Below are 23911 nucleotides of genomic sequence, written 5' to 3'. Positions count from 1 at the left end.
TTTTTCACCAAGCTGCTTGGCAATTTCCCCGTAGCCCTTTCCAGCCTTGTGGAGGTGTACAATTTTGTCTCTAGTGTCTTTGGACAGCTCCTTGGTCTTGGCCATGTTAGTATTTGGATTCTTACTGATTGTATGGGGTGGACAGGTGTCTTTATGCAGCTAACGACCTCAAACAGGTGCATCTAATTTAGGATAATAAATGGAGTGGAGGTGGACATTTTAAAGGCAGACTAACAGGTCTTTGAGGGTCAGAATTCTAGCTGATAGACAGGTGTTCAAATACTTATTTGCAGCTCCATCCATCCATCCATCTTCGTCCGCTTATCCGGTGTCGGGTCGCGGGGGGAGCAGTTCCAGCAGGGGACCCCAAACTTCCCTTTCCCGAGCAACATTAACCAGCTCCGACTGGGGGATCCCGAGGCGTTCCCAGGCCAGGTTGGAGATATAATCCCTCCACCTAGTCCTGGGTCTTCCCCGAGGCCTCCTCCCAGCTGGACGTGCCTGGAACACCTCCCTAGGGAGGCGCCCAGGGGGCATCCTTACCAGATGCCCGAACCACCTCAACTGGCTCCTTTCGACGCAAAGGAGCAGCGGCTCTACTCCGAGCTCCTCACGGATGACTGAGCTTCTCACCCTATCTCTAAGGGAGACGCCAGCCACCCTCCTGAGGAAACCCATTTCAGCCGCTTGTACCCTGGATCTCGTTCTTTCGGTCATGACCCAGCCTTCATGACCATAGGTGAGGGTAGGAACGAAAACTGACCGGTAGATCGAGAGCTTTGCCTTCTGGCTAAGCTCTCTTTTCGTCCTACGGTGCGATAGATTGAATGCAATACTGCACCCGCTGCGCCGATTCTCCGACCAATCTCCCGCTCCATTGTCCCCTCACTCGCGAACACAACCCCAAGGTACTTGAACTCCTTCACTTGGGGTAAGGACTCATTCCCTACCTGGAGAAGGCATTCCATCGGTTTCCTGCTGAGAACCATGGCCTCAGATTTAGAGGTGCTGATCCTCATCCCAACCGCTTCACACTCGGTTGCGAACCGATCCAGTGAGTGCTGAAGGTCGCAGGCCGATGATGCCATCAGGACCACATCATCTGCAAAGAGCAGCGATGAGATCCCCAGCCCACCAAACTGCAACCCCTCCCCACCCCGACTACGCCTCGATATCCTGTCCATAAATACTACAAACAGGATTGGTGACAAAGCGCAGCCCTGGCGGAGGCCAACCCTCACCTGAAACGAGTCCGACTTACTACCGAGAACCCGGACACAGCTCTCGCTTTGGTTGTACAGAGATTGGATGGCCCTGAGAAGAGACCCCCTCACCCCATACTCCCGCAGCACCTCCCACAGTATCTCCCGGGGACCCGGTCATACGCCTTCTCCAAATCCACAAAACACATGTAGACCGGTTGGGCATACTCCCAGGCTCCCTCCAGGATCCTTGCGAGAGTGAAGAGCTGGTCCGTTGTTCCACGACCAGGACGGAATCCGCATTGTTCCTCCTCAACCCGAGGTTCGACTATCGGCCGAACCCTCCTTTCCAGCACCTTGGAGTAGACTTTACCAGGGAGGCTGAGAAGTGTGATACCCTATAATTGGCACACACCCTCTGGTCCCCCTTTTTAAAAAGGGGAACCACCACCCCAGTCTGCCACTCCTTTGGCACCGTCCCCAGACTTCCACGCAATGTTGAAAAGGCGTGTCAACCAGGACAGCCCCTCCACACCCAGAGCCTTGAGCATTTCTGGACGGATCTCATCAATCCCGGGCTTTGCCACTGTGTAGTTGTTTGACTACATCAGTGACTTCCGCCTGGGAAATCGACGACAATCCCCCATTATCCTCCAGCTCTGCCTCTAACATAGAGGGCGTATTAGTCGTATTCAGGAGTTCCTCAAAGTGCTCCTTCCACCGCCCTATTACCTCCTCAGTTGAGGTCAACAGTGTCCCATCCTTACTGTACACAGCTTGGATGGTTCCCCGCTTCCCCTCCTGAGGTGGCGAACAGTTTTCCAGAAGCACTTTGGTGCCGACCGAAAGTCCTTCTCCATGTCTTCTCCAAACTTCTCCCACACCCGCTGCTTTGCCTCTTTCACGGCAGAGGCTGCAGCCCTTCGGCCCCTTCGGTACCCTGCAACTGCCTCCGAGTCCTCCGGGATAACATATCCCGGAAAGACTCCTTCTTCAGTCGGACGGCTTCCCTGACCACCGTGTCCACCACGGTGTTCGTGGGTTACCGCCCCTTGAGGCACCTAAGACCCTAAGACCACAGCTCCTCGCCGCAGCTTCAGCAATGGAAACTTTGAACATTGTCCACTCGGGTTCAATGCCCCCAGCCTCCACAGGGATGCACGAAAAGCCGCCCGGAGGTGTGAGTTGAAAGTCTGTTGGACAGGGGCCTCCTCCAGACGTTCCCAATTTACCCGCACTACACGTTTGGGCTTACCAGGTCTGTCCAGAGTCTTCCCCCACCCTCTGACCCAACTCATCACCAGATGGTGATCGGTTGACAGCTCTGCCCCTCTCTTCACCCGAGTGTCCAAAACATACGGCCTCAGATCAGATGAAACGATTATGAAATCGATCATTGACCTTCGGCCTAGGGTGCTCTGGTACCAGGTATACTTATGAGCATCCCTATGTTTGAACATGGTGTTCGTTATAGACAATCCATGACTAGCACAGAAGTCCAACAACAAACACCCACTCTGGTTTAGATCAGGGAGGCCGTTCCTCCCAATCACGCCTCTAGGTGTCTCCATCATTGACCACGTGTGCGTTGAAGTCCCCCAGTAGAACAATGGAGTCCCCCACTGGAGCCCCATGCAGGACTCCAGTCAAGGTCTCCAAGAAGGCCGAATACTCCGAACTCCTGTTTGGTGCATATGCACAAACAACAGTCAGAGTTTTCCCCCACAACCCGCAGGCGTGGGGAGGCGACCCTCTCGTCCACCGGGTAAACTCCAACACAGCGGCGCCAGCCGGGGCTTGTGAGTATCCCCACACCCGCCCGGGCGCCTCACACCCTGGGCAACTCCGGAGAAGAAAAGAGTCCACCCCTATCCAGGAGTATGGTTCCAGAACCAAGACTGTGCGTGAGGTAAGCCCCACCAGATCTAACCGGTAGCGCCCCACCTCCCGCACCAGTTCCGGCCTTTCCCCCACAGAGAGGTGACGCCCACGCCCCCAGAGCCAGCGTCTGCCGCCCGGGTCTGGTCCGTCGAGGCCCCTGACCTTCACTGCCACCCATGTGGCATCGCACCCGACCCCAACGGTTCCTCCCACAGGTGGTGGGCCCATGGGATGGAGAGGGAGTTGCCACGTAGCTTGTTCAGGCTGTGCCCGGCCGGGCTCCGTGGCAAACCCGGCCACCAGGCGCTCGCCGACGAGCCCGCCGTCTGGGCCTGGCTCCAGACGGGGGCCCCGGGCTTCCTCCGGGCAGGGTCACTCCATCTCTGCTTAGCTTTTGCATTCGGGTATTTGCAGCTGTATCACACAAATAGTTAAAAAATCATATATTGTGATTTCTGGATTTTTTTTTTAGATTATGTCTCTCACAGTGGACATGCACCTACGATGACAATTTCAGGCCCCTCCATGATTTCCAAGTGGGAGAACGTGCAAAATAGCAGGGTGTTCAAATACTTATTTTCCTCACTGTATATAGTCTGCTGTGTACATTGTGGAGGGTAGAGGGTCATATATTTGCACAGAGGGTGGGAAAGGGGGGGTCAATAGGGGCCCAACTCAAAACTTTTGCCCGGAGCCCCGTAAATAGTTAATCTGGCCAAGCCAAGAAATGGTGCGATTTGATTTCACAGACCCCAGTCTTCTTAAAAAACATGTCGGTTGTTAAGAGTTGTAGCATGCAACTCAGTAATCCTGAACACTAATGATGCAAATGTTTTCAAAGCAAACTGCCAAAGGAATCTTTTCCATTGCTCCAATGTTCCAGGCGTGTTGGTAGATATTTCTACTAACACGTACACGTACAGTCTGACCTTGATAAGAGCTGTGTGAGTATGTGTCAGTTGTGAACTTTAACAGCCAAATAAAGCACAGAGTAAACACAGACTAGCAGACCTACCACAGTGGCTTAGCTCATAAAGACACTGGTGGTGGGAACAACATCCCACTTTATCAAAGTAGAAACGCTACTCTGGAATCTACTCAACTCTCTGAGCAGCCTTCTCTCACTCACTTTCCTGATTACCTGGTTTAACAAGGTGACCTGTCTCGCTGCGTGGTGATAGACTAACATTACAATGTGTATGTGTGTGTGTGTGTGTGTGTGTGTGTGTGTGTGTGTCAGAGGGCCTCGAGTCAAGGCCAGGACTGTGTGCTGAGTGCGGTCAACACAAAAAGAACAGCTGACGTGGCCCAACTGTTGACAGAACACAAGGGACAGGAATTCCTCTCAGCTGTGTGTGTGTGTGTGTGTGTGTGTGTGCGTGTGTGTGTGTGCATGCTAAAAGATATATGCTGGATTCTTAACCACAGCGACGCACCATGTTATTTATTATTACATTTATTAATTTAATTTATCTGATTAGGACAATGCACATTAATCAACATTTCTGTAAATGCGCCAGTGTTAACCATTTTCAACTGTCTGGGAAATTCAAACACAAATGTAGGTGCTTTGCAACTCAGGTGTTTAAGGGCCACACTAGGATAGAAAATCCAGAGAGACGAGCTCCCAGCCTCTGCTCCGCACGGAAAACTATTTATAGCCCTGTACAAACGATGACTGAGCAAATATGATAATGATGTCATAGGTTAAAAAGGCCTTACAGTAGTGCACTCAGCGCAAATAAACAGAACCAAGCAACTGCTGTACATGCAGCTTTTGCTGAGCAAGAATACATTCTGTGAACTGAAGGCAGTATTTTCAGTAGCAGCGTAACTGGTGGCCTCACAACTTGCGCTGGGATCATCAAACCCATCCGTTAAGACTGGAGAGCTAATCACTCACCACGGGAGATGATGCAATTTCATACTCAGTAAGACAGGCAGGCAGGAGGAGGATGGAGGGAGTGAAGGGAACTATGGCACAGCATGGGTATACACTTAAGACGATAGAAATGTGTCAAACGTTGAGAGATTTTGCCAGATCGTTTAGCCCTCTAATATCTCTGGTATTGGACCAGTGCAGGCAATGCAGGACAGTTTTATGGCAATGGTGGAGTTATGGGTACTTTAATTTATAAAGGTCTCATATTGTAACAAGGTGAGATGTCTTTTTTGATTATAAAGCATGTCGAGGTGCTATATTTATACTGTGAAAGTACGAAATGAGCCGTCAGGACCTCTGTACCGTTGTGATGTCACAGCTATACTATATATAGGTAGAAAGTGCCGCTACAGTGCCGTTAATCGTGCAACAGAAAACTCAGATTGGACAGATAGTCTAGCTAGCTGTCTGGATTTACCCTGCAGAGATCTGAGCAGGTAACCATAGTCCTCATTAGGCATGGGACGGTTACCGGTTTGAAGGTTTACCACGGTATGAAGTCATAGTTTCAAAACCACTAACATTTTCCGTTATACCATGTTTTTATTATTTTTGTTTTTTTATTTGACCTTTATTTATCCAGGTAAGTCGATTGAGAACAAATTCTCATTTGCAACGACGACCTGTCACATTCCCACAGTTCCACATTTATACCTGGAAGCTGCCCAGTACAACTACAGTCTGACCTGCTGGCCACTGAGCAGCTCCACTAGAGCAGTTGGAGGTTAAGGGCCTTGCTCAAGGGCACCTTGGTGGTGGTAATGAGGGAGGGACAAGCGCTGCTCTTTCACTTTCCCCACCCAGATTTTATCTTGTTGGTCTGGGGATTGAACCGACGACCTCTATGCCACTACTGCCCATATGAGTTATAAGTCGTCGCGGACAGAAAGTGCCGGTCAGAAATCTCAGTCTGTGCATGATGGCTGCAGGAGATGAAACCTCCGAACTCTTCCCGCGTGTCTAAAAAGACTAGGGCTGTAATGATATGCGATATGAAACCAAAATTGCAACACTCAGATCCACGAACCTGTGTCACGGAGTGAGAAGGCAGAATCGTGACACACGTTATCAACCTCGGCCAATAAGGAGTCCGATTGTTAAAAGGGCGTAAAGTGGTCTCCCCATGGATGGAAGGGTCTTTCTCACATTTCCGAAGAGAGTAAACGTAGGGGTTGAATTAGTAACCAAGCTAAATTAACTTTAACAAATTACAACCCAGCGGCGAGACAAACTTCCATCTCGTGTCGCGAGCAACGCTGAAGAAACTGGCCACCACTTCTTGAACTGAGCTCGGACTGATAGCTAGCGAGCTAACACTCGCTAGCTCAGCCTTTTACCGATAAAGTCTAGTCTTCCACAAAATAACTGGCGAGGCACAGCAGTGCCGCTCACACGTCGTCTCTGGCTAAACCCAAAGCGGGGTAAGCCTACCGCGAGCTCACGATATAGTAAGGAAATTACAGCTGTGCTAACTGATAAAAACTCTAACTAGCTCTTAGCTAACGTTAGTGATGTTAGCTTTGTTAGAGATAACCTACTGTGCAAACCCAGATAGCAAGCACATTTGGGCCGATTCCGGCTGAAAAGCGCTACTGTCTGCTCAGTTTCGGCATCGGAGTAAAGATAATGGGCCAGAGTTGTGCCGACTGTGTACACAACACTTCTGGCTGACATACGGCTTTTTATGAGGGCCAGTTTTACTCGTGCTGGCTCAAATACGGTGTTTTATTAATGGGCCAGTGTCGGCTTAAAGCAGTTTTACTCGCGCTGGCTCAAATACGGTGTTTTATTAATGGGCCAGTGTCGGCTAGAAGCAGTTGTAATAGTGTCAGTTCTAGTAGCTGTGTATTTTTACCGTCGGCCCGAGTTTGTTTTGTCACAGTCGGGCCACAACGAGAATTATGGAACTCAGCCGCCTGAAAAAAACAGTTTTGGCGGTTAAATTCTAGGACTCTGCCGGAGATTTACAGTCTGCAGAAGATTTGTGCCAGATTGTTGCTTACTACCAGTATGTTATTTAACCAGCCTTTGTTATTTGTTCCAAGTCGAGTTTCCTGTTCTTGTTCTGACCGGTCTGCTCCGTGTTCAAGAAATAACTCATCTTCTGCCTGCTCAGAGGCTGCCTTGTGGGCAGCTCTGCGACACGCACATACGCACAGGGAGCAGAGCAGACAGTGGAGCAGCATTGCACACAAAACGCTGAAGCATTTCCTGCTAAAGATTTATTTATTAATGGGCCAGTGTCGGCTAAAAGCAGTTTTACTCGCGCTGGCTCAAATACGGTGTTTTATTAATGGGCCAGTGTCGGCTAGAAGCAGTTGTAATAGTGTCAGTTCCGTACTCGGTGTAGCTGTGTATTTTTACCGTCGGCCCGAGTTCGTTTTGTCACAGTCGGGCCACAACGAGAATTATGGAACTCATGAAAAAAAAGGTTTTGGCGGTTAAATTCTAGGACTCTGCCGGAGATTTGCAGTCTGCAGAAGATTTCATTTTCGGGAGGAACATTTTCAGCGGCAGAAAAGGCAAGTAATTAAATTTAATGTTCATTACAGTGTTGTATTACATTTAGAAGCTGTTGTAAATGTCAAGAAGAATTGTATTTTAATATCTTTATAACAATTAGATCGTTTGTGATGATAGGCTATCAGAAAACATTCTGATATGTTATCACAAATAGGCTAGATGAGTGCGATCTCATTGTGTAAATTTAATTAATTATCTTGTTTTATTATTATAACTGCTCCAGTGCACTATAGCTAATCCAATGATTTGGAGTTATTTTGAGTGTTAGCTCATTCAACGCCAGCGTCCATTCATCTGTTGAATGAATGGGCTATATCAGGCCTAGCATTCTGTGACCTATTGAATTCTGTTACATAGCATATATATATATATATATATATATATATATATATATATATATATATATATATATATATATATATATATATATATATTTCAACTAAGGGCGATAGATAGATATTAATATAATATTAAGATAATATAATATTAAGAAAAGTTTGCTTACTCAAAGTGTTTTGGTTTGGCATTAATGGATGTGTGTGTGTGTGTCATTTCTTCCTCCAGAGTCAACATTGGAACCAGCAACAAACATGTCGTAGTTTCTGGACCACATCTGGCCCGGGGACCAAGCCGAGTCTCAGCCAGATCTGTCTTACAGTGTCTGGGCCAGAACTGGGCCACATAACACTGTCACTTTACAGTGTCTGGGCCAAATAAAACACTGTCACTTTACAGTGTCTGGGCCAGAACTGGGCCAAATAAAACACTGTCACTTTACAGTGTCTGGGCCAAATAAAACACTGTCACTTTACAGTGTCTGGGCCAGAACTGGGCCACATAACACTGTCACTTTACAGTGTCTGGGCCAAATAAAACACTGTCACTTTACAGTGTCTGGGCCAGAACTGGGCCAAAATAAAACACTGTCACTTTACAGTGTCTGGGCCAGAACTGGGCCACATAACACTGTCACTTTACAGTGTCTGGGCCAAATAAAACACTGTCACTTTACAGTGTCTGGGCCAGAACTGGGCCAAAATAAAACACTGTCACTTTACAGTGTCTGGGCCAGAACTGGGCCACATAACACTGTCACTTTACAGTGTCTGGGCCAAATAAAACACTGTCACTTTACAGTGTCTGGGCCAGAACTGGGCCACATAACACTGTCACTACAGTGTCTGGGCCAAATAAAACACTGTCACTTTACAGTGTATGGGCCAGAACTGGGCCAAAATAAAACAATACAAGTCACTTTACAGTGTCTGGGCCAGAATTGGGCCATATAAACAAAACAGATCATTTTACAGGGCGTGGGCCTCATCTGGGCCGGAGGGACTGTTTTTGTGTCTATTTTCCATGTGTGGACCAGTTTTGGGCCGGGGACCCAGCCAGAAATGGGCCAGAATTGTAGCAAGGATGTGGCCCTGTGGTGGGCCAGACAAATTTTGTTATGTGGGAAGTGATGCAAAGGGCCCCATGCATCCAGAACAAGTAATTTCAGCTAGACTGAGACTGAATTGGTTTAAATGTAACATAATATGTAACATAACTGTTTTTATATAGCGCTTTTCTAGTCTTAACTGCTCAAAGCACTTTTACATAGTACAGGAACCATTCACACACACACATTCATACACTGTGGCCGAGGCTGCTGTACAAGGTGCCACCTGCTCATCAGATAAACATTCACACAGAGTGGCAGTGGGGTAATTCGGCGTCTTGCCCAAGGACATGGGGACATGGGAGTGCAGAGCCAGGGATCGAACCATCAACCTTTCAATTGTACAGGTTGACCGCTCTACCACTGAGCCACAGCCACCCCTTACTCACTGTGGGGATTGTGTTAACAAATGCTGCACTAGGATGCACATCATTTAATTGTCTCTGTTCAACTAATGTTCATGTAAGTTAACGTATTTCTTGCAGCTGCTAACTCGTATAATGAAGATATACTATCAAATCAATAATTATGACATGTCATAGCTGACGCTTTTAATGATTTGGCGGTATTCACTTGTATCAACTGATCTGACATCCTGTGGCTGCAGCTGCAACTGCCCATGCATCTTCCGGCACCTGGATGCTTATATTAAAATGAAATGTGACATTCTAGCATGCTTGAATCATCTCCACAATGGAGTTTAGTTCTGCTTGTTTTTCTACAGTATTTTGTTATAAAGAAAACAGAAGTGTTACAGCTTTGGCTATTTATTTATTTTACTTAGGTACTATATTGTTAATAATTCGCATTTCGCATAATTAATATTGTTCTTTGGTGTTCAGTATATACAGGTTTTTCAAATGTTAGTTTATAAAAAAAAATGTTTTTCCTTTCTCTTGAGCCGATATCACGTCTGTTGTTTAAGTCTTCCACCATTGTGTACATCTGGTTTTGCGACTATCTGTGTTGAACAGAGAGAGCATGTGTATGTGTGTGCCCAAAGTAAACACGCACATTCTCTCTCCATATGTGTATGTGTGCATTTAAAAGCGTAGCATTATTTATATTATTCATAGTAGGGGTAATTGTAGTGATATTTTTATATAAAAGCAATTAGATCATGTAATATTTAGTTGGAATTAATGTTAAATCCAGTGTTATATTACCAAAAGGACACATTTTTAGACCAGAGTTAACTGTCAGTACAGATTCTGGTTAAATGAACATGTCTGTCTTTAATTTTCTTCTTTTTAGGGCAGCAGTTAGCTTTGGCAGCAAATGGGTATCCACATCAAAACATTTGATTGTATTTTTTATTTAAACTTAATATGGTACACATTTAAAAAATATACCAAATATTCTATATGCTGTGTTCAATGGAGGAAAATAATTATTTTTTTGGTTTACCCAGACATTTCCAAATAATACATTTTAGAGATGTAATTGCAATATCGTGAAACCGTGGTATATTTGCTGAAGGTTATCATACCGTCAGAACCTCATACCGGCGGCACCGGAGCAATCCTGGAAGTGGAACGTTGTGGACATAGACTAATGGAAATAATCCTTAGATGCAGCCCTAATCCCAATATAAATCAATGTATTGCTCTCTCTCTCTCTCTGTGTGTCTCTCTCTCTTTGTGTCTCTCTCTCTTTGTGTCTCTCTCTCTGTCTCTCTCTCTCTCTCTCTCTCTCTGTCTTTCTCTCTCTCTGTCTCTGTCTCTCTCTGTCTCTCTGTCTCTCCTTCTCTGTCCCTCTCTCTCTCTGTCTGTCTCTCTCTGTCTCTGTCTCTCTGTCTCTGTCCCTCTCTTTCTCTCTCTCTCTCTCTCTCTCTCTCTCTCTCTCTCTCTCTCTCTCTCTCTCCTCTCTGTCCCTGTCTGTCTCTCTCCCTCTCTCTGTCTCTCTCTCTCTCTGTCTGTCTCTGTCCCTCTCTCTCTCTGTCTCTCTCTCTCGCCAGGTTCTGTCCGAGGTTTCGCTCCGTTAAAAGGAACTTTTCCCTCGCCACTGTCGAACCAAATTCTTGCTCTCGGGGAAATGTTTGGGTCTCTGTAAATGATATTATGATTTGACGCTCTAAATAAAATTGAATCCGATTGAATAAAATGTGTTCTAGGAAGAATGTAGAGAAGATGAACTCATTGGATGATAATAATCTTCTCAGTGACCTATAATCCTGGGGGGAAAACAATGTCAGGCAGAGGAAAAGTAACACAAAAACACAACTGTTTGCGGTAGAAATGGTCTTTTCCGTTAAAATCAATACGAACCAAAATAAAAGATGGCAAGAACTCCTTTCTCGCTCACCAACTGGTGGGCTGCTGAGTAGCCGAGTGCTCAGTATTGCCGCTGATTGTCAATTGCATTGTTGATTTTTCATTGTCTGTATTGACTTCAATACAGACTGTCAGAATATATCTGGTTTTGCGTTAGCTGTAGTCATTTTCTTCACAACTTGTAGATGTCCATTAACCTGACTCCACCAGATGGATCGCTTCGCATTAGCTCGGCATATCCATCTGGGAACTTTCCATTGGAGAACTTTTGGTAAGGGGTGGAAATACTGGTTAGCTGATTGGATGAACCACCTGTCTATCACCTATGTTGGTGATAGACGGGCCAAATCAACCTATCAGATCCACGAAGCGTATGAAAATACAACCACAAGCCCGCCCCTGCTGCTGCAGGCAAAGCATAGCTCGTTAGCTCAGCAAGCTAGCAACATGTTGGTGAAGGATTTTTGCCGTTTGTGTAACAAGAATTTAGGAATAAAAGGCACTATTTCAGGTTCCCGGACCATATTCCAAAAGAAGGATCCAAGAGAAAAAAAAGCATTAGCGAGCGGCTAACAGAATTAGGGCTACCGCTGGCTGAAAATCCTGGTTAGCTGATTGGATAAACCATCTGTCTATCACCACCTAACCCACCTCAAAACCAACGCTGATTGGCCCGGTTGTTTGGCGAACGGCTCTAAATTTTCTCTACCTCAAGATGCCAGACTGATCTGCGAGTGGAAAACTGGAGCTCGCCAGATCAGGAAGGTCCCACGAGGCTAGATGTCCATACCATCCAGTGAGTTTGTACGCTCAACATTCTTCCTATAACAAAGATTACGAATGGCCATGCACATAGCTGCATTTATGAAAGGGGGACGGGGTGGGGACGGGGGGTATTGTTGGGTCTCTGTAAATCATAAATTATAGAAAGTGGTCTAGACCTAATCTATCTGTAAAGTGTCCCGAGATAACTTCTGTTATGATTTGACACTATAAATAAAATTGAATGGAATTGAATAATGTAATCTGACTAGTGGACTGTTCAGGTGCCGCCGGAAATTCCGCCAGATGTCCGTGTGTTGCCGTGTGTTGGCGTTCTAACCTCCGGATGATTTGTGAGGACTATGGTTAACTGCTCCTCAGATCTCTGCAGGGTAAATCCAGACAGCTAGCTAGACTATCTGTCCAATCGGAGTTTTCTGTTAAACAAGTTCCTTCCTGAGACCATTTTGCAGAGGCACCGTGGCTTAGCCGGACCCTCCTCCGCAGCGCTGTGGAGGAAAGTCTGGCAATGGGAGACTAACATCTGACCAACAGTCTAAAACCCAAAGAGATTCAACTGACATCAACATACAAGTGAGAAAAGCAGCTGAACCTCTGGAGCTGGAGGACCAGAAGGTGTTGGTCCTCTGTCAGGGCAAATCGATCTAATATGATTTTATCCATATGGCCTGCCACAGGATTTCTGCTAATGCTCTAAACATGGAATACTGTATGTTTGAGAATATCAAAAATATACTATGTATACTGTACTGAAGTGGCATGGTGAATGTTGGCTAGTTTCATTTATCAGTCCTTCCAGAAAAATTTCCAGAGTTTTTTTTTGATTGTTGCGGGCAAAAATCCTTGATTATGCAGCAAGTTTTCTTAAAAAATGCGATGGAATATGCGGGATATTTATGCAATTTTATGCGATGAAAACTGCGGTTTGATGAAAAAGAGATAAAAAAGTGATCCCCCCCCTCCCAACAACGTGCTTTTCGATGATGTTCACGTCGCGTAATTACGTTACTTCGTAACATTCCCATGGCAACAGGGTAAAATGGCTGCTCTTGTGGGAAGTAAACACAACATTTTTCAACTTTCTGCTAAGATATATTATGGGACGTTTTTGCAACAAAAATGCGTGGATTATGAAATCATGCAGCACCGCAAGCCCCACCTTTTTTTCCCCGGAAATCTGTAATTTATGCGGCGAAAGTGCGGCATATTTGAAAAAATGCGTTTTTCTGGAGGGACTGATTTATAATAAAACGTCATATTTTATAAACTACATGTGTTTTGTGTGCAGAAATCTCAATTTGTAATGTAACTAAAGCTGTAACAGATGAATGTAGTGGAGTAAAAAGTAGAATATTAATCTCTCTGAAATGTAGCGGAGTAGAAGTAGAAAGTGGCATGAAAAGAAAGAGACTCAAGGAAAGAACAAGTACCTCAACATTTGTATTCAAGTACAATACAAGTACAATAGTAAATGTACTTAGTTACATTCCACCACTGGCGTAAAGCTGCTTTATAATGTTCTGTTTACATGCAGTAAAACATAACTGCATGTTCTTGCTAAAATAACGGTCACCTGCGTGGATACTTTCATTTATTAAACAATTAACCTTACATGTTTTGGCAGCCATGATGGAACATTTCTGAATCGACTTTGATAGTAGCGCTCGGCAGCTCTCCAGTGCAACTACGTCGTTTCAAATTAAAAAGGTCTTGAGACAAAGTCAACGCACCTGTACTTATTGACCGTACATCAAATCATTATTCCCAGGCAATGTCTTCAGAAAGTATCCAGCGTATACTTGTCATGCAAAGATTATGCCACAACGGGCCCCTGGACAGACATGTTAGAGGCCCCCCACACTGTCTACCGAGGAACAAGACACTACATTTAGTGAATCTATTTTTACTCGTTTTGCATCTTTTTGTGGTGGTATTGCATTTATTTTTTCTCAGTTTGTGTGTCTTTGGGGTCATTTGTAGGTGCAGTGTTTCCTCTATGTTGATTTTGTAGTGGCCGCCCACCATGGCAAAATTTCTGCCACCACGGTATCAGAAATAGGGCTGTACGAAAAATGTAGTCGCAGTTGCCTTTTAAATTGTCCTGCCGACATAATGCACCCCCCACACTGCAATTTAACAACCAGTAGAACTATTCAGAGGTTATTGGGCCCGTCCAGTTTAACTCCACATACTGTTGTGTTGATGGAGTTTATCGTCAAAACGTTCGCTTTCCTCCGAGTCGACTATTAAACCAACAGCTCCACCAAAAACATCCCCGCGGTGGCTCCGTTCTAAGTGTAGTTCAGACAGACCTGCCCCCACTGCTACAAAAAAATCCTAAAGGAAACTGTGATATGTTAAATGTAAAAATTTTGGGTTGTTTTGTGTATATTTTCAATCGTTTAACATCTCTGTAGTCATTTTGGGTCATTTGGAATCATTTTGTGAAGCCTACGTTTGTGGTCATTTAGCATCTCTTTGGAATCGTTTTTTAGCAAAAAAAACAGGGCACTTGTCCCAAAGGGCCCCTGGACACAGATATGTTAGAGGCCCCCCATCCTGTCTACAGAGTAACAAGAGACTCCATGTCATTGTGTGTCTTTATGTTTGCTTTGAATATATTTTTTACTCGTTTTGCATTTATTTTTACTCTGTTTCTCTTTGGGGTCATTTGTAGACGTTAAATGTACATTTTTTGCTTGTGTTGTGTATATTTTCAATCGTTTAACATCTCTGTAGTCATTTGGGGTCATTTGGAATCGTTTTGGGTAACCTACGTTTGTGGTCATTTAGCATCTCTTTGGAATTGTTTTTTAGCAAAAAATAATTGAGACAGCTGGGCACCTGACCCAACGGGCCCCTGGACAGAGACATGTTATAGGCCCCCCCTCCCTGTCTACAGAGGAACAAGACACCCAATTTAGTCTCCAAGAGTCTATGTTTAGTCATTTTGTGTCTTTGCGTTTGCTTTGAATCAACCTTTTACTCGTTTTGCATCTTTTTGTGGTGGTTTTGCATTTACTTGTACTCGGTTTGTGTGTCTTTGGGGTCATTTGGGGTCATTTGTAGATGTTAAATGTACATGTTTTCCTTGTGTTAAACGTATGTTTTCAATCATTTAACATCTCTGTGGTCATTTGGGGTCATTTGGAATCGTTTTGTGTAGCCTACGTTTGTGGTCATTAAGCATCTCTTTGGAATCGTTTTTTAGCAACATTTTTTTTAGACAGGGCCCCTGACCTAGAACTCTGCCCTATAGGCCCGTTCTGTCCAACCCACCCATAGTATCTGTCGCCTCAAGAAAGTCAGCCGGACCAAAAGATGCGTAACACTGTTTTCTCACAACGCCACAGCTGCATGGCGCGATCATCTCCCCTGTCATAACACAACCAAAGTCACACCCACTGGTCCGCACTTTTACTGTGATGGTGACCTGATAGAATATAAAAAATCATGCTTTGGCATATAGGCTATACTACTCCAGAGTGCTCCTATGACGGGATCTATATTACGCGGTGTGAAGCGTGCGTATAGTCTGTGTGCGAGACTGAAAATAATCCCTGACGATATAGAAATTACACGGATAATTAAAAAAAAGGATCCATAACAGAGTGGCGGATAAGTATGCATTTGGTTTCCACCTGAATGGCACGTATATACTGTAGGCTACACACGGATCTCTCCAGTCACGAAGTAAACAGTTTGGTGGTCGCAAAAGAGAGATCTAGCCTACAGCCTTGACAGCGCCCTGCTTAAAACACCACACACACACACACACACACACACACACACACACACACACACACACACACAAAAACCATGTGGCACAGATGAACAACTAGAACTTACTTTTCCTGCGTGACGTTCTCCTTGATGGCTTCCAGCAGGGCGGAGTGGTTCCCTTGCTGGAGTCTGCAGGTGGCCAGGTGCCGGTGGTGCTGATCTTTCAGACAGACGTTTTCCTTGCACAGCTCCGTCACCTGGAGCTCCAGCTCTTCGATCCGGACCCTCTGCTTCTCCAGGAGCCCCTGCTGGGTCTTGATGATTTTATTCAGCTCCTTTAGATATTCCGCCGCCTTGCTGGGGTTCTCCGTCGGGTTCTCCATCTCGTAAAAGCCCCGTTGCCCGTCCATGGAGGCGATATATCCACACAGCCAAACAAAACCAAAAAAAAGCAGCCCTCTCTCCCTCTCACACGCACACACACATAGCCTACATGCACACACAGACACACACACACTCGCGCTCAGTAGGAGTAAGACTGCGCGCTGTCAAATCCATATCCAGAGATCCTCCTTCGCTCCGACATGGCTGGTTGGTGGTGTAGTAGCCTAGTGGCAGCTTTGTTGTGAAGTTGGCCGGGTTTGGGTGCGCTGCTGTACGCGGCTGCCGCGTCCGCTGCCGCTACCGCTGCCGCTGCCGCCGCAACCTCCAGTAGCCGCTCCGTACATTGGGGGAAAAGGAAAACCGTTTAACTCTTGCAGGACTGGAAGTTCAGCGAGCGAGAGAGAGAGAGAGAGAGAGACGCCGAGTTCGTTGAACGCATGTGCATATACTACTCAACAGGTAGGCTACGTCGAGTTTCTGTGGCGCCAACATACGCACGCTTCGCTCACCTCGACGGTCACGTACATATTTGTCAGCGGTTGTGTGTTTGTTCATGCACGAGGCAGTAGCCTACTAGTCCCCTCCCTCCACCAGCACGCAACAGCAACTGCAGGTCGATTGAGCCTGATAGCCTGGAGGGGGGGGCTGTTCTGTTAAGTTAAGATGAAGAAATGGGTTGATAGTTTTACTACTTATACAAAACAAGAGCTCTAAATAATCCACTTTTAAAACTTTACGCTTCAAATTTTCAGGAGAGCTCATTTTGAAAAGCTTGTTAACATGATTCGGTGGGCTACTGTTGGATGGTGCTGTCAGGAGCCCTTCAAGCATGGCGGGCTTTAACTGCTTGCAGGACGAGGTAATGAGCTGCTGGGCCCCAATTAACCCCAAATAAATTAAACCCCTATAATTTGGTGAAAACTCACACGCAAAACGCTCTTAGTTAAAGTCACAGTACCGTCCTCCACAGCGCTGCGGAGGAGGGTCTGGCTTGTCCACACAGCATTCGGGGATGGGAGAAAAAACGTGCTCTGGTTTATTGGCATTTCTTTAAACCAATCACAATCGTCTTGGGCGGCGCTAAGCGCCGGAGGGAGACACGGTGCCTCTGCAAAATATCCTCCTTGGTGGAACATGTGTACGTTCAAAAGTAGTTTTAGTCGTGCAACAGAAAACTCAGATTGGACAGATAGTCTAGCTAGCTGTCAGGATTTACCCTGCAGAGATCTGAGGAGCAGTTAACCAGAGTCCTCACAAATCAGCCGGAGGTTAGAACGCCAACACAAGAGACAGAGGAAGGTGACGGACATCCGGCCGATAAAAAAGGACATCCGGCGGTACCGGAGCAATCCCGGAAGTGGAACGTCGTGGATATAGACTAAACTCACAGTGGAGAGAGAGAGAGAGAGAGAGAGAGAGAGAATGAGAGTGACGGACAGACAGCAGCAGATGATGGAGAGGTGTAATGCATTCTTATGAACGGGTCCATGAATGCTTTTGTATGATATCTTATGAAAAGATATTCACACCCATTCGTATGATGTCCCACGGATTTAGGCAACAGCCGGCTGGTCACGTGACGACCGGTCACTTGACAGTTACATTTAGGGGGTTTTACAGTTAAATTTAGCCGACAAAAGGTGGCTTGGAGCCGGCTTTAGAGCACCGTGAGCCGTCGGTCGTTTCAGAATAATACTCAAGACTTACACTTTAACATCCTTATCCAGGTAAGAGAAGCAGATACAGATTGCATGATTATAACAGGCATACCTGGGGTCCTTGTTTAGTCTTCTTGCTTAAAGGTCCAGTGTGGAACGTGTTTAGTTGTTCATTATCAAAATCTGTGTTGCCCATTCACAAACTTGTCCTTTTTCATGAATATTTACCACCACCATCAATTCCAAGTATTCCTTTTGGCTTGAAATTTTACATTTGTGTTTGCATGAACTGGGGTAGACACTCCATATACAGGCTCCATCTTGAAGTACATTAGCCGATAAGGGACATACAGGACATACTGCTCCACCTTTGTGTGTGTGTGTGTGTGTGTGTGTGTGTGTGTGTGTGTGTGTGTGTGTGTGTGTGTGTGTGTGTGTGTGTGTGTGTGTGTGTAAGGGACATAAAGGAGATACTGCTACGCCTTTCGCGTTTTCACTGTAACACGATAAACTCCCAGCTGCTGCTAATGCTGCTAACGGGTATCGTAGCTTCCCGGCCCCGCCAAGATTGAAGAAGGAAACATGGAGGACCACACGTATTCAACATCCAAATTTCAGGAACTCAAAGCACATAATGCTACATTCTGTAAGTGAAAAAAAAAGTCACACCCTTTGATATAAAAACAGTCCTTGTCAGTTTAAAACAAACGGAGAGGAAACCAGTGGGCAGTCAGAGCTGAGCTCCAGGTAGTCTGTGTTTAATACTATTTATTGTTGATTATATGTTGTATTAATAATCTGAATTGGCAAAGTAAGTAAGGCTGTCCAATAAATGTACAAGATTAAAAGTACAATATTTCCCTCTGAGATGTAGAGGAGTAAGAAGTATAAAGTAGCATGATATGGAAAGTATCTCAAAGTTGTACTTAAGTACCAGACCCAGATTGCTGTGGACGAAGTACACACGGCGATACACAGGTAAGAGAAAATTACGTTTTAACCATGTATCAGCTAATTTAAAGGTTTAGTGCGTAACCTTTTGATATTAATGAACGTCCGTTACATTCAAGCCGTTGCCAAATGAGTTGCTACAAAGCTAATTAAGACTATCAGCTCCACACAACTCTCTCTGGATTTCTCAGTACAAGTATGTTCAGAAGATTGTGGTGTCCGGCGTCTTTCCCGAGCAGAAGCTCGAGTGAAGATAATGACCTCTTCTGAAGAGTCCATCGTGTTTTTTTAATCCTCCCGGTCCTCCTTGGCGACTAGCAATTGCATGGTGGGGGGGTGGCTGTATCATGTGGACACGCCGACAGTGTTGGCGACAGGAACTACGCACTATAGCTTTAAATAGCTCACGTAATGTATTATGGGAACAGTTAACTTCTTAGTATGTGGCGTTTTCTTTTGCGGAGTGCAAATGTTCCACCAAAACAAGTTCCTATCCGAGACTATTTTGCAGAGGCACCGCTGCAGAGCCACCGTACCAGCTTCGAGGTAATAACAGTACAAACGTGGTACAAAGTGCAGCATTGAACAGAAAGGGGAGACAGCGGTGGAACTGCATGCTACAAAAGTCCCAAGTCAGGACTGGGGAACGTTGCGACTACATGGTCAGCGTCTTAAACCCCTATAGCCCTCCAGGATGCCCCAAAACGTACATGTGTATACTGTACCTCCATACATCCCCTCATGGCTGTAATGTAGCTTCCTCTTCTGTCTGAAATCATTTCTGTAGAAATCCCAGGCAGACACAAGATGTGATTTTCTCTGAATGTGCAGTTTAACCCAGGGCTATTCTGACATGTGGCTCGCACTGTGATCTATATATCTTTTAGATAAAGTGTTCCTTACATCATGGTGCATCACAAGCAATCTGCAGCGCACTCTGTCAGATAATATACATATAGAAATATTCAGCAGATTTAGCGTATGGATCCTTGGACACATGGAATAAGCCCACTGCCACTATAGCAATCTAGCATCACTGGGCTTCATTTAGACACCAGAACACTTTGTCTTAATATTAATAAGAGTAGGCTGTATTGACTGTACGATAAAGACAATTTGCTCATGACAATGTAGATACTTGAGAGTTTTCCATAGACGGAGGGAGACATTTGGTCCTTTCCACTGTGTCTGAGATAAAACCAGGTTTCTGTGCACTCATTTTGCACACTGGGATGTATTCACGTATAGAGAAAAACAAGCAGAGAGGCAGACCACGTATGAAGCCTGTCATTATCCCCCACACTCACACGCTGTAGCTACTGGATGGTTCTTTCACACAGTGATTGCCCTCTAGTGGTTCTCTGTGTTCAGAACATCAGTCAACAGTGATGGGGGGCTGCTGGTGTTTGATGATGTGAGGTGATGTGCACTGCATTAGGGCACAGAATTATTCCAGTCCCATCTGGTGAATGCAAAATACTCTGTTACAAGTACTGCATTGAAATGTTACTTAAGTCAAAGTATGAAAGTATCATCAGGAAAATGTACTGAAGGTATTAAAAGTAAAAGTACTCAATGCAGAAAAGTGGAAACGGTCAAAACAGTTCTGTCAATCATGTGTTTAATGGTCTAATCATTTCAGCTGGACTCGGAGGCCGTTATATCATTGGGTAGTTCATTTTATATTAAAACATCAGATTTTATAATCTACATGTGTTTTGTGTGCAAAACATTTAATGTGTAAAGTAACTAAAGCTGTCAGATGAATGTAGTGGAGTAAAAATAATATTTCTCTCTGAAATGTAGCGGAGTAGAAGTAGAAAGTGGCATGAAAAGAAGAGACTCAAGTCAAGTACAAGTACCTGAAATTTGTACTTCAGTACAGTACTTGAGTAAATGTCTAATAAAATAATATAATTGTATTACTTTCACCCAGGAAGTGTGTTTGTTCCTCGGGAGTGTTCCAAACCCCAATCTTTTTCCTAAACTTAACTTGTCGTTTTGGTGTCTCAGGCCGGTTAGACACTGGCTGCGTGGCGTGTCCGTTTATATTTGGGCTCCCATGGTAACAGGTTAGAGCTTGCACACTGCCTACGAGACACGCACGTCTCAGACGCGGCTCGAGCCGTGCCGAAAACGCGTGCGTGCTAGAAATAGAACCGACGCCTATTTTTCACGCAACACGCCAGCGTGTTGGAAGCGTTTCCAGACAAAATAGAATAGGAAAAGATGTTTATATGTCATTTAGACACGAATACATTTAATAAATGACATATTGATGTTTGAAAGTCTTGGGGTTTTGACATAAATGCAGATATAAGTTTAATTTAAAAAAATAATAATAAATAATTATCAATTTTCAAATATTGCACCTGTCAACACAGAAGGAAATATTCTGCAGCATATATTGCCGTCAATACTGCCGACGTCTTTGCTGTAATCAGATCAGAATATATTTATGTTTAACGTGATGTATACTACTGCTTGAGTGCAGTAAATCAATGGGAAACATCCATGTGTACAGACAAGGCTCGCAGCAGCAGCAGCACCGCCGGACACGTTTCTGGTGTGTAAAGACAGAAAACGCCACACAGCCGCCACGCAACAGAAACGCCACACTCACGCCACGCAGCCAGTGTGTGGCCGGCCTAAACTTAACTCGTCGCCGCATTTTCTCGGCTAAATGCCATAGCTGTATCCCTTCTATAGCCACAACCCACTGACAGAAGTACAGCAGACTAAATCCTCACTGCCATCATCTGTCAACAACTGAGAAGCATTGCACCACATCTCCGAGGAGAAAATGTGGAACAATAATGTGCATAATTCACCGAATAGATTATATGATCTTTCGCTTGTAGAAATCTTCCAAGCATGGAAGAGAGTAGAGGGATAACAAATTGTAGAAAAGGGACATTTTCACCCATTTTTCCAGAAGTTAAATTTAGCCTCTGAGGGTGCTTTCCACACCTATAGTTCGTTAGACTCGGAGTGCGATTCGGGGTGAAGTTGCAACATTGTCGCATTTTTCATTTGAAACGGTTGCTCGTTTATTGGACAGAATATCAGAGTGAAACTCCCTGATGCTTCCAACGCTGTATAAGTCCTGGGTTTTCTGGATTTGCTTTAGTGTTTCTAGTATTTTAGAAGAAGGCAAACAATGAGAGCAGCTGACAGACAGCGAGTGAAGCTGTCTGTCTCTCTCTCTGATGAGAGAGAGACAGAGAGAGATTATATTGTCACACAGACAAGAACGATGTGTGCTCCTAATAGGTTATGGATTTGAAGGCCATCATCGATTAAATCACACGTCCGTAAATTGTGTGCAAGATTAAAATTGCAGGCTAGTAAATGCAGTAGTTTTTTTTCCGGTTCACTTCCTATATTTGGGTCAGCGAACATTTTTTTATCTCGAGATTAACGTTCTTTTTGGCCTGGAAAACTTTGTAGTTTTTTTCACATGCTGTTGCACCAACTAGTAACGTTAGAAAAACTGCAACACCACACCGGATTTAGCCGCACACACTTGTTTGGGCTGGCGAGCCGGCCAAAGAGTAGCAGGCTAACGTTACGTTTTGAGTGGATGGCGAGCGCGAGACGCCAAAATTGACGCCAATAAGATTCTGAATGGAAAGTTTACTTTTAAAAAATTTCCAAATGGTTCCGTTGACAAGACCAAAGTGATCGGTGTGTTTTGTGGTTGTGAACTGAGCTATCATCGCAGCACGTCCAGTCTGAAATACCACTTGATGGCCGAGCGCACAGCTGATGGCCGAGCGCACAGCTGATGACCGAGCGCACAGCTGATGGCCGAGCTCACAGCTGATGGCCGAGCACACAGCTGATGGCCGAGCACACAGCTGATGGCCGAGCGCACAGCTGATGGCCGAGCTCACAGCTGATGGCCGAGCTCACAGCTGATGGCCGAGCTCACAGCTGATGGCCGAGCGCACGGCTGATGCCAATTCTCCGCCCCCGCCCCCCCTCTCATCAAAGCCAGGCGACAAAAGCACAAAGCAAGCCGATCCACTTTTCCATGTTGATAAGAGCATTAAAATAAGAAAAAAATAATGGGACAAAAAGAAATCAAGGCACATTTAGAATAGATAAAAAATATGCGATTAATTGCGAGTTAACTATGACGTTAATGCGATTAATCGCGATTCAATATTTTAATTGTTTGACAGCACTAGCTAAATGGACCAAACTGCTCAGGTGTGAATGCAGCCTAAGGGTATTATTTTTGCAATAGCTCCATCTTGCAACGGCCAAAGCTAAAGTGCACGTGTCGTTTTCAGCTGTGTGCAGTTTCCAGCCGGTCCAGAGAGTATTTTCTAGAGCTTCGGCTCTCTTTGAACTCTCAGCTTTATGTGAGAATTTGAGTTCCATCTCGCACAAGGCCAATGTATCAAAGGTTGCTACAGTAACAGTGACGGCAGCAGGTGTAATGCTAGATCCCATATGTCCCCCAAGATGAAAGAAAAAGAAAGACAGACTGGAGACTCATCCGCAGACGTCGATAAAGCAAAAGTCGGGCCAAGTGAGTTGGAAAGCACACGCGGGAGTGTCTGTTTGGGATTCCAATCGACTGCTGTGAGATGCTATCTTTCTTCATGGTTTAAGACGCAGAGATGGCCTTTATTGTTTTTTTTTTGTACCAGAACCTCAGCGGAGTGCTTCCTTCTCTCACAGTAACAACAAAGTTGCTGTCAGACAGGAGACTGTTTTATTTCTCTAATAGCCAAGTTCAGACGTTTTTACGGCATTGAAGTGAATTTATTTTTCCTCAAGTGGCTAGTAAGCATTTAATATCCACCCCATCCGCTGTTGTTTTAGCCACTGTTCCTGAAAAACAACATGGAGTTATGGACCTTGAACTTCTTAGGAAAGATTTGGGGAAATTTAGAAGGTCTTAAGGTCATTTATACTTTTGTCAGTGATACTGCAGACACATTTGAATCTTGTCTTGTTTTGAAAATGTCTCCAGCAAAGGAAGGATTAAAAATATTCCTATATGCCTATATTATCACCATTATCACAATTTGCTTGTCTGTAGTGAGGGAAAAACCTTATGGTTAAGGCATACATGTATACCACATACCAACGTCCATGGTTCAACTTCCACCTGAAGGACCTCTGTTGCATGT

The 23911-nt window shown here is 45.0% G+C and overlaps 1 protein-coding gene across 1 annotated transcript in view; it reads right to left on the bottom strand.

Moving 5' to 3' along the window:
* The window catches only part of iqsec1b (IQ motif and Sec7 domain ArfGEF 1b), a 238265-nt gene extending 221840 nt beyond the window's left edge, over nt 1–16425 (bottom strand). Inside the window, 1 exon segment of the mRNA XM_028576976.1 lies at nt 15898–16425. Within this exon segment, the coding sequence (XP_028432777.1) occupies nt 15898–16181 (284 nt within the window). The 5' untranslated portion in view covers nt 16182–16425.
* Between the last annotated feature and the right edge of the window lie 7486 nt (nt 16426–23911).

This window comes from Perca flavescens, chromosome 4 (assembly GCF_004354835.1).
Source record: "Perca flavescens isolate YP-PL-M2 chromosome 4, PFLA_1.0, whole genome shotgun sequence".
NCBI lineage: Eukaryota > Metazoa > Chordata > Actinopteri > Perciformes > Percidae > Perca > Perca flavescens.
This window is presented reverse-complemented; position numbering and strand designations above follow the sequence as displayed.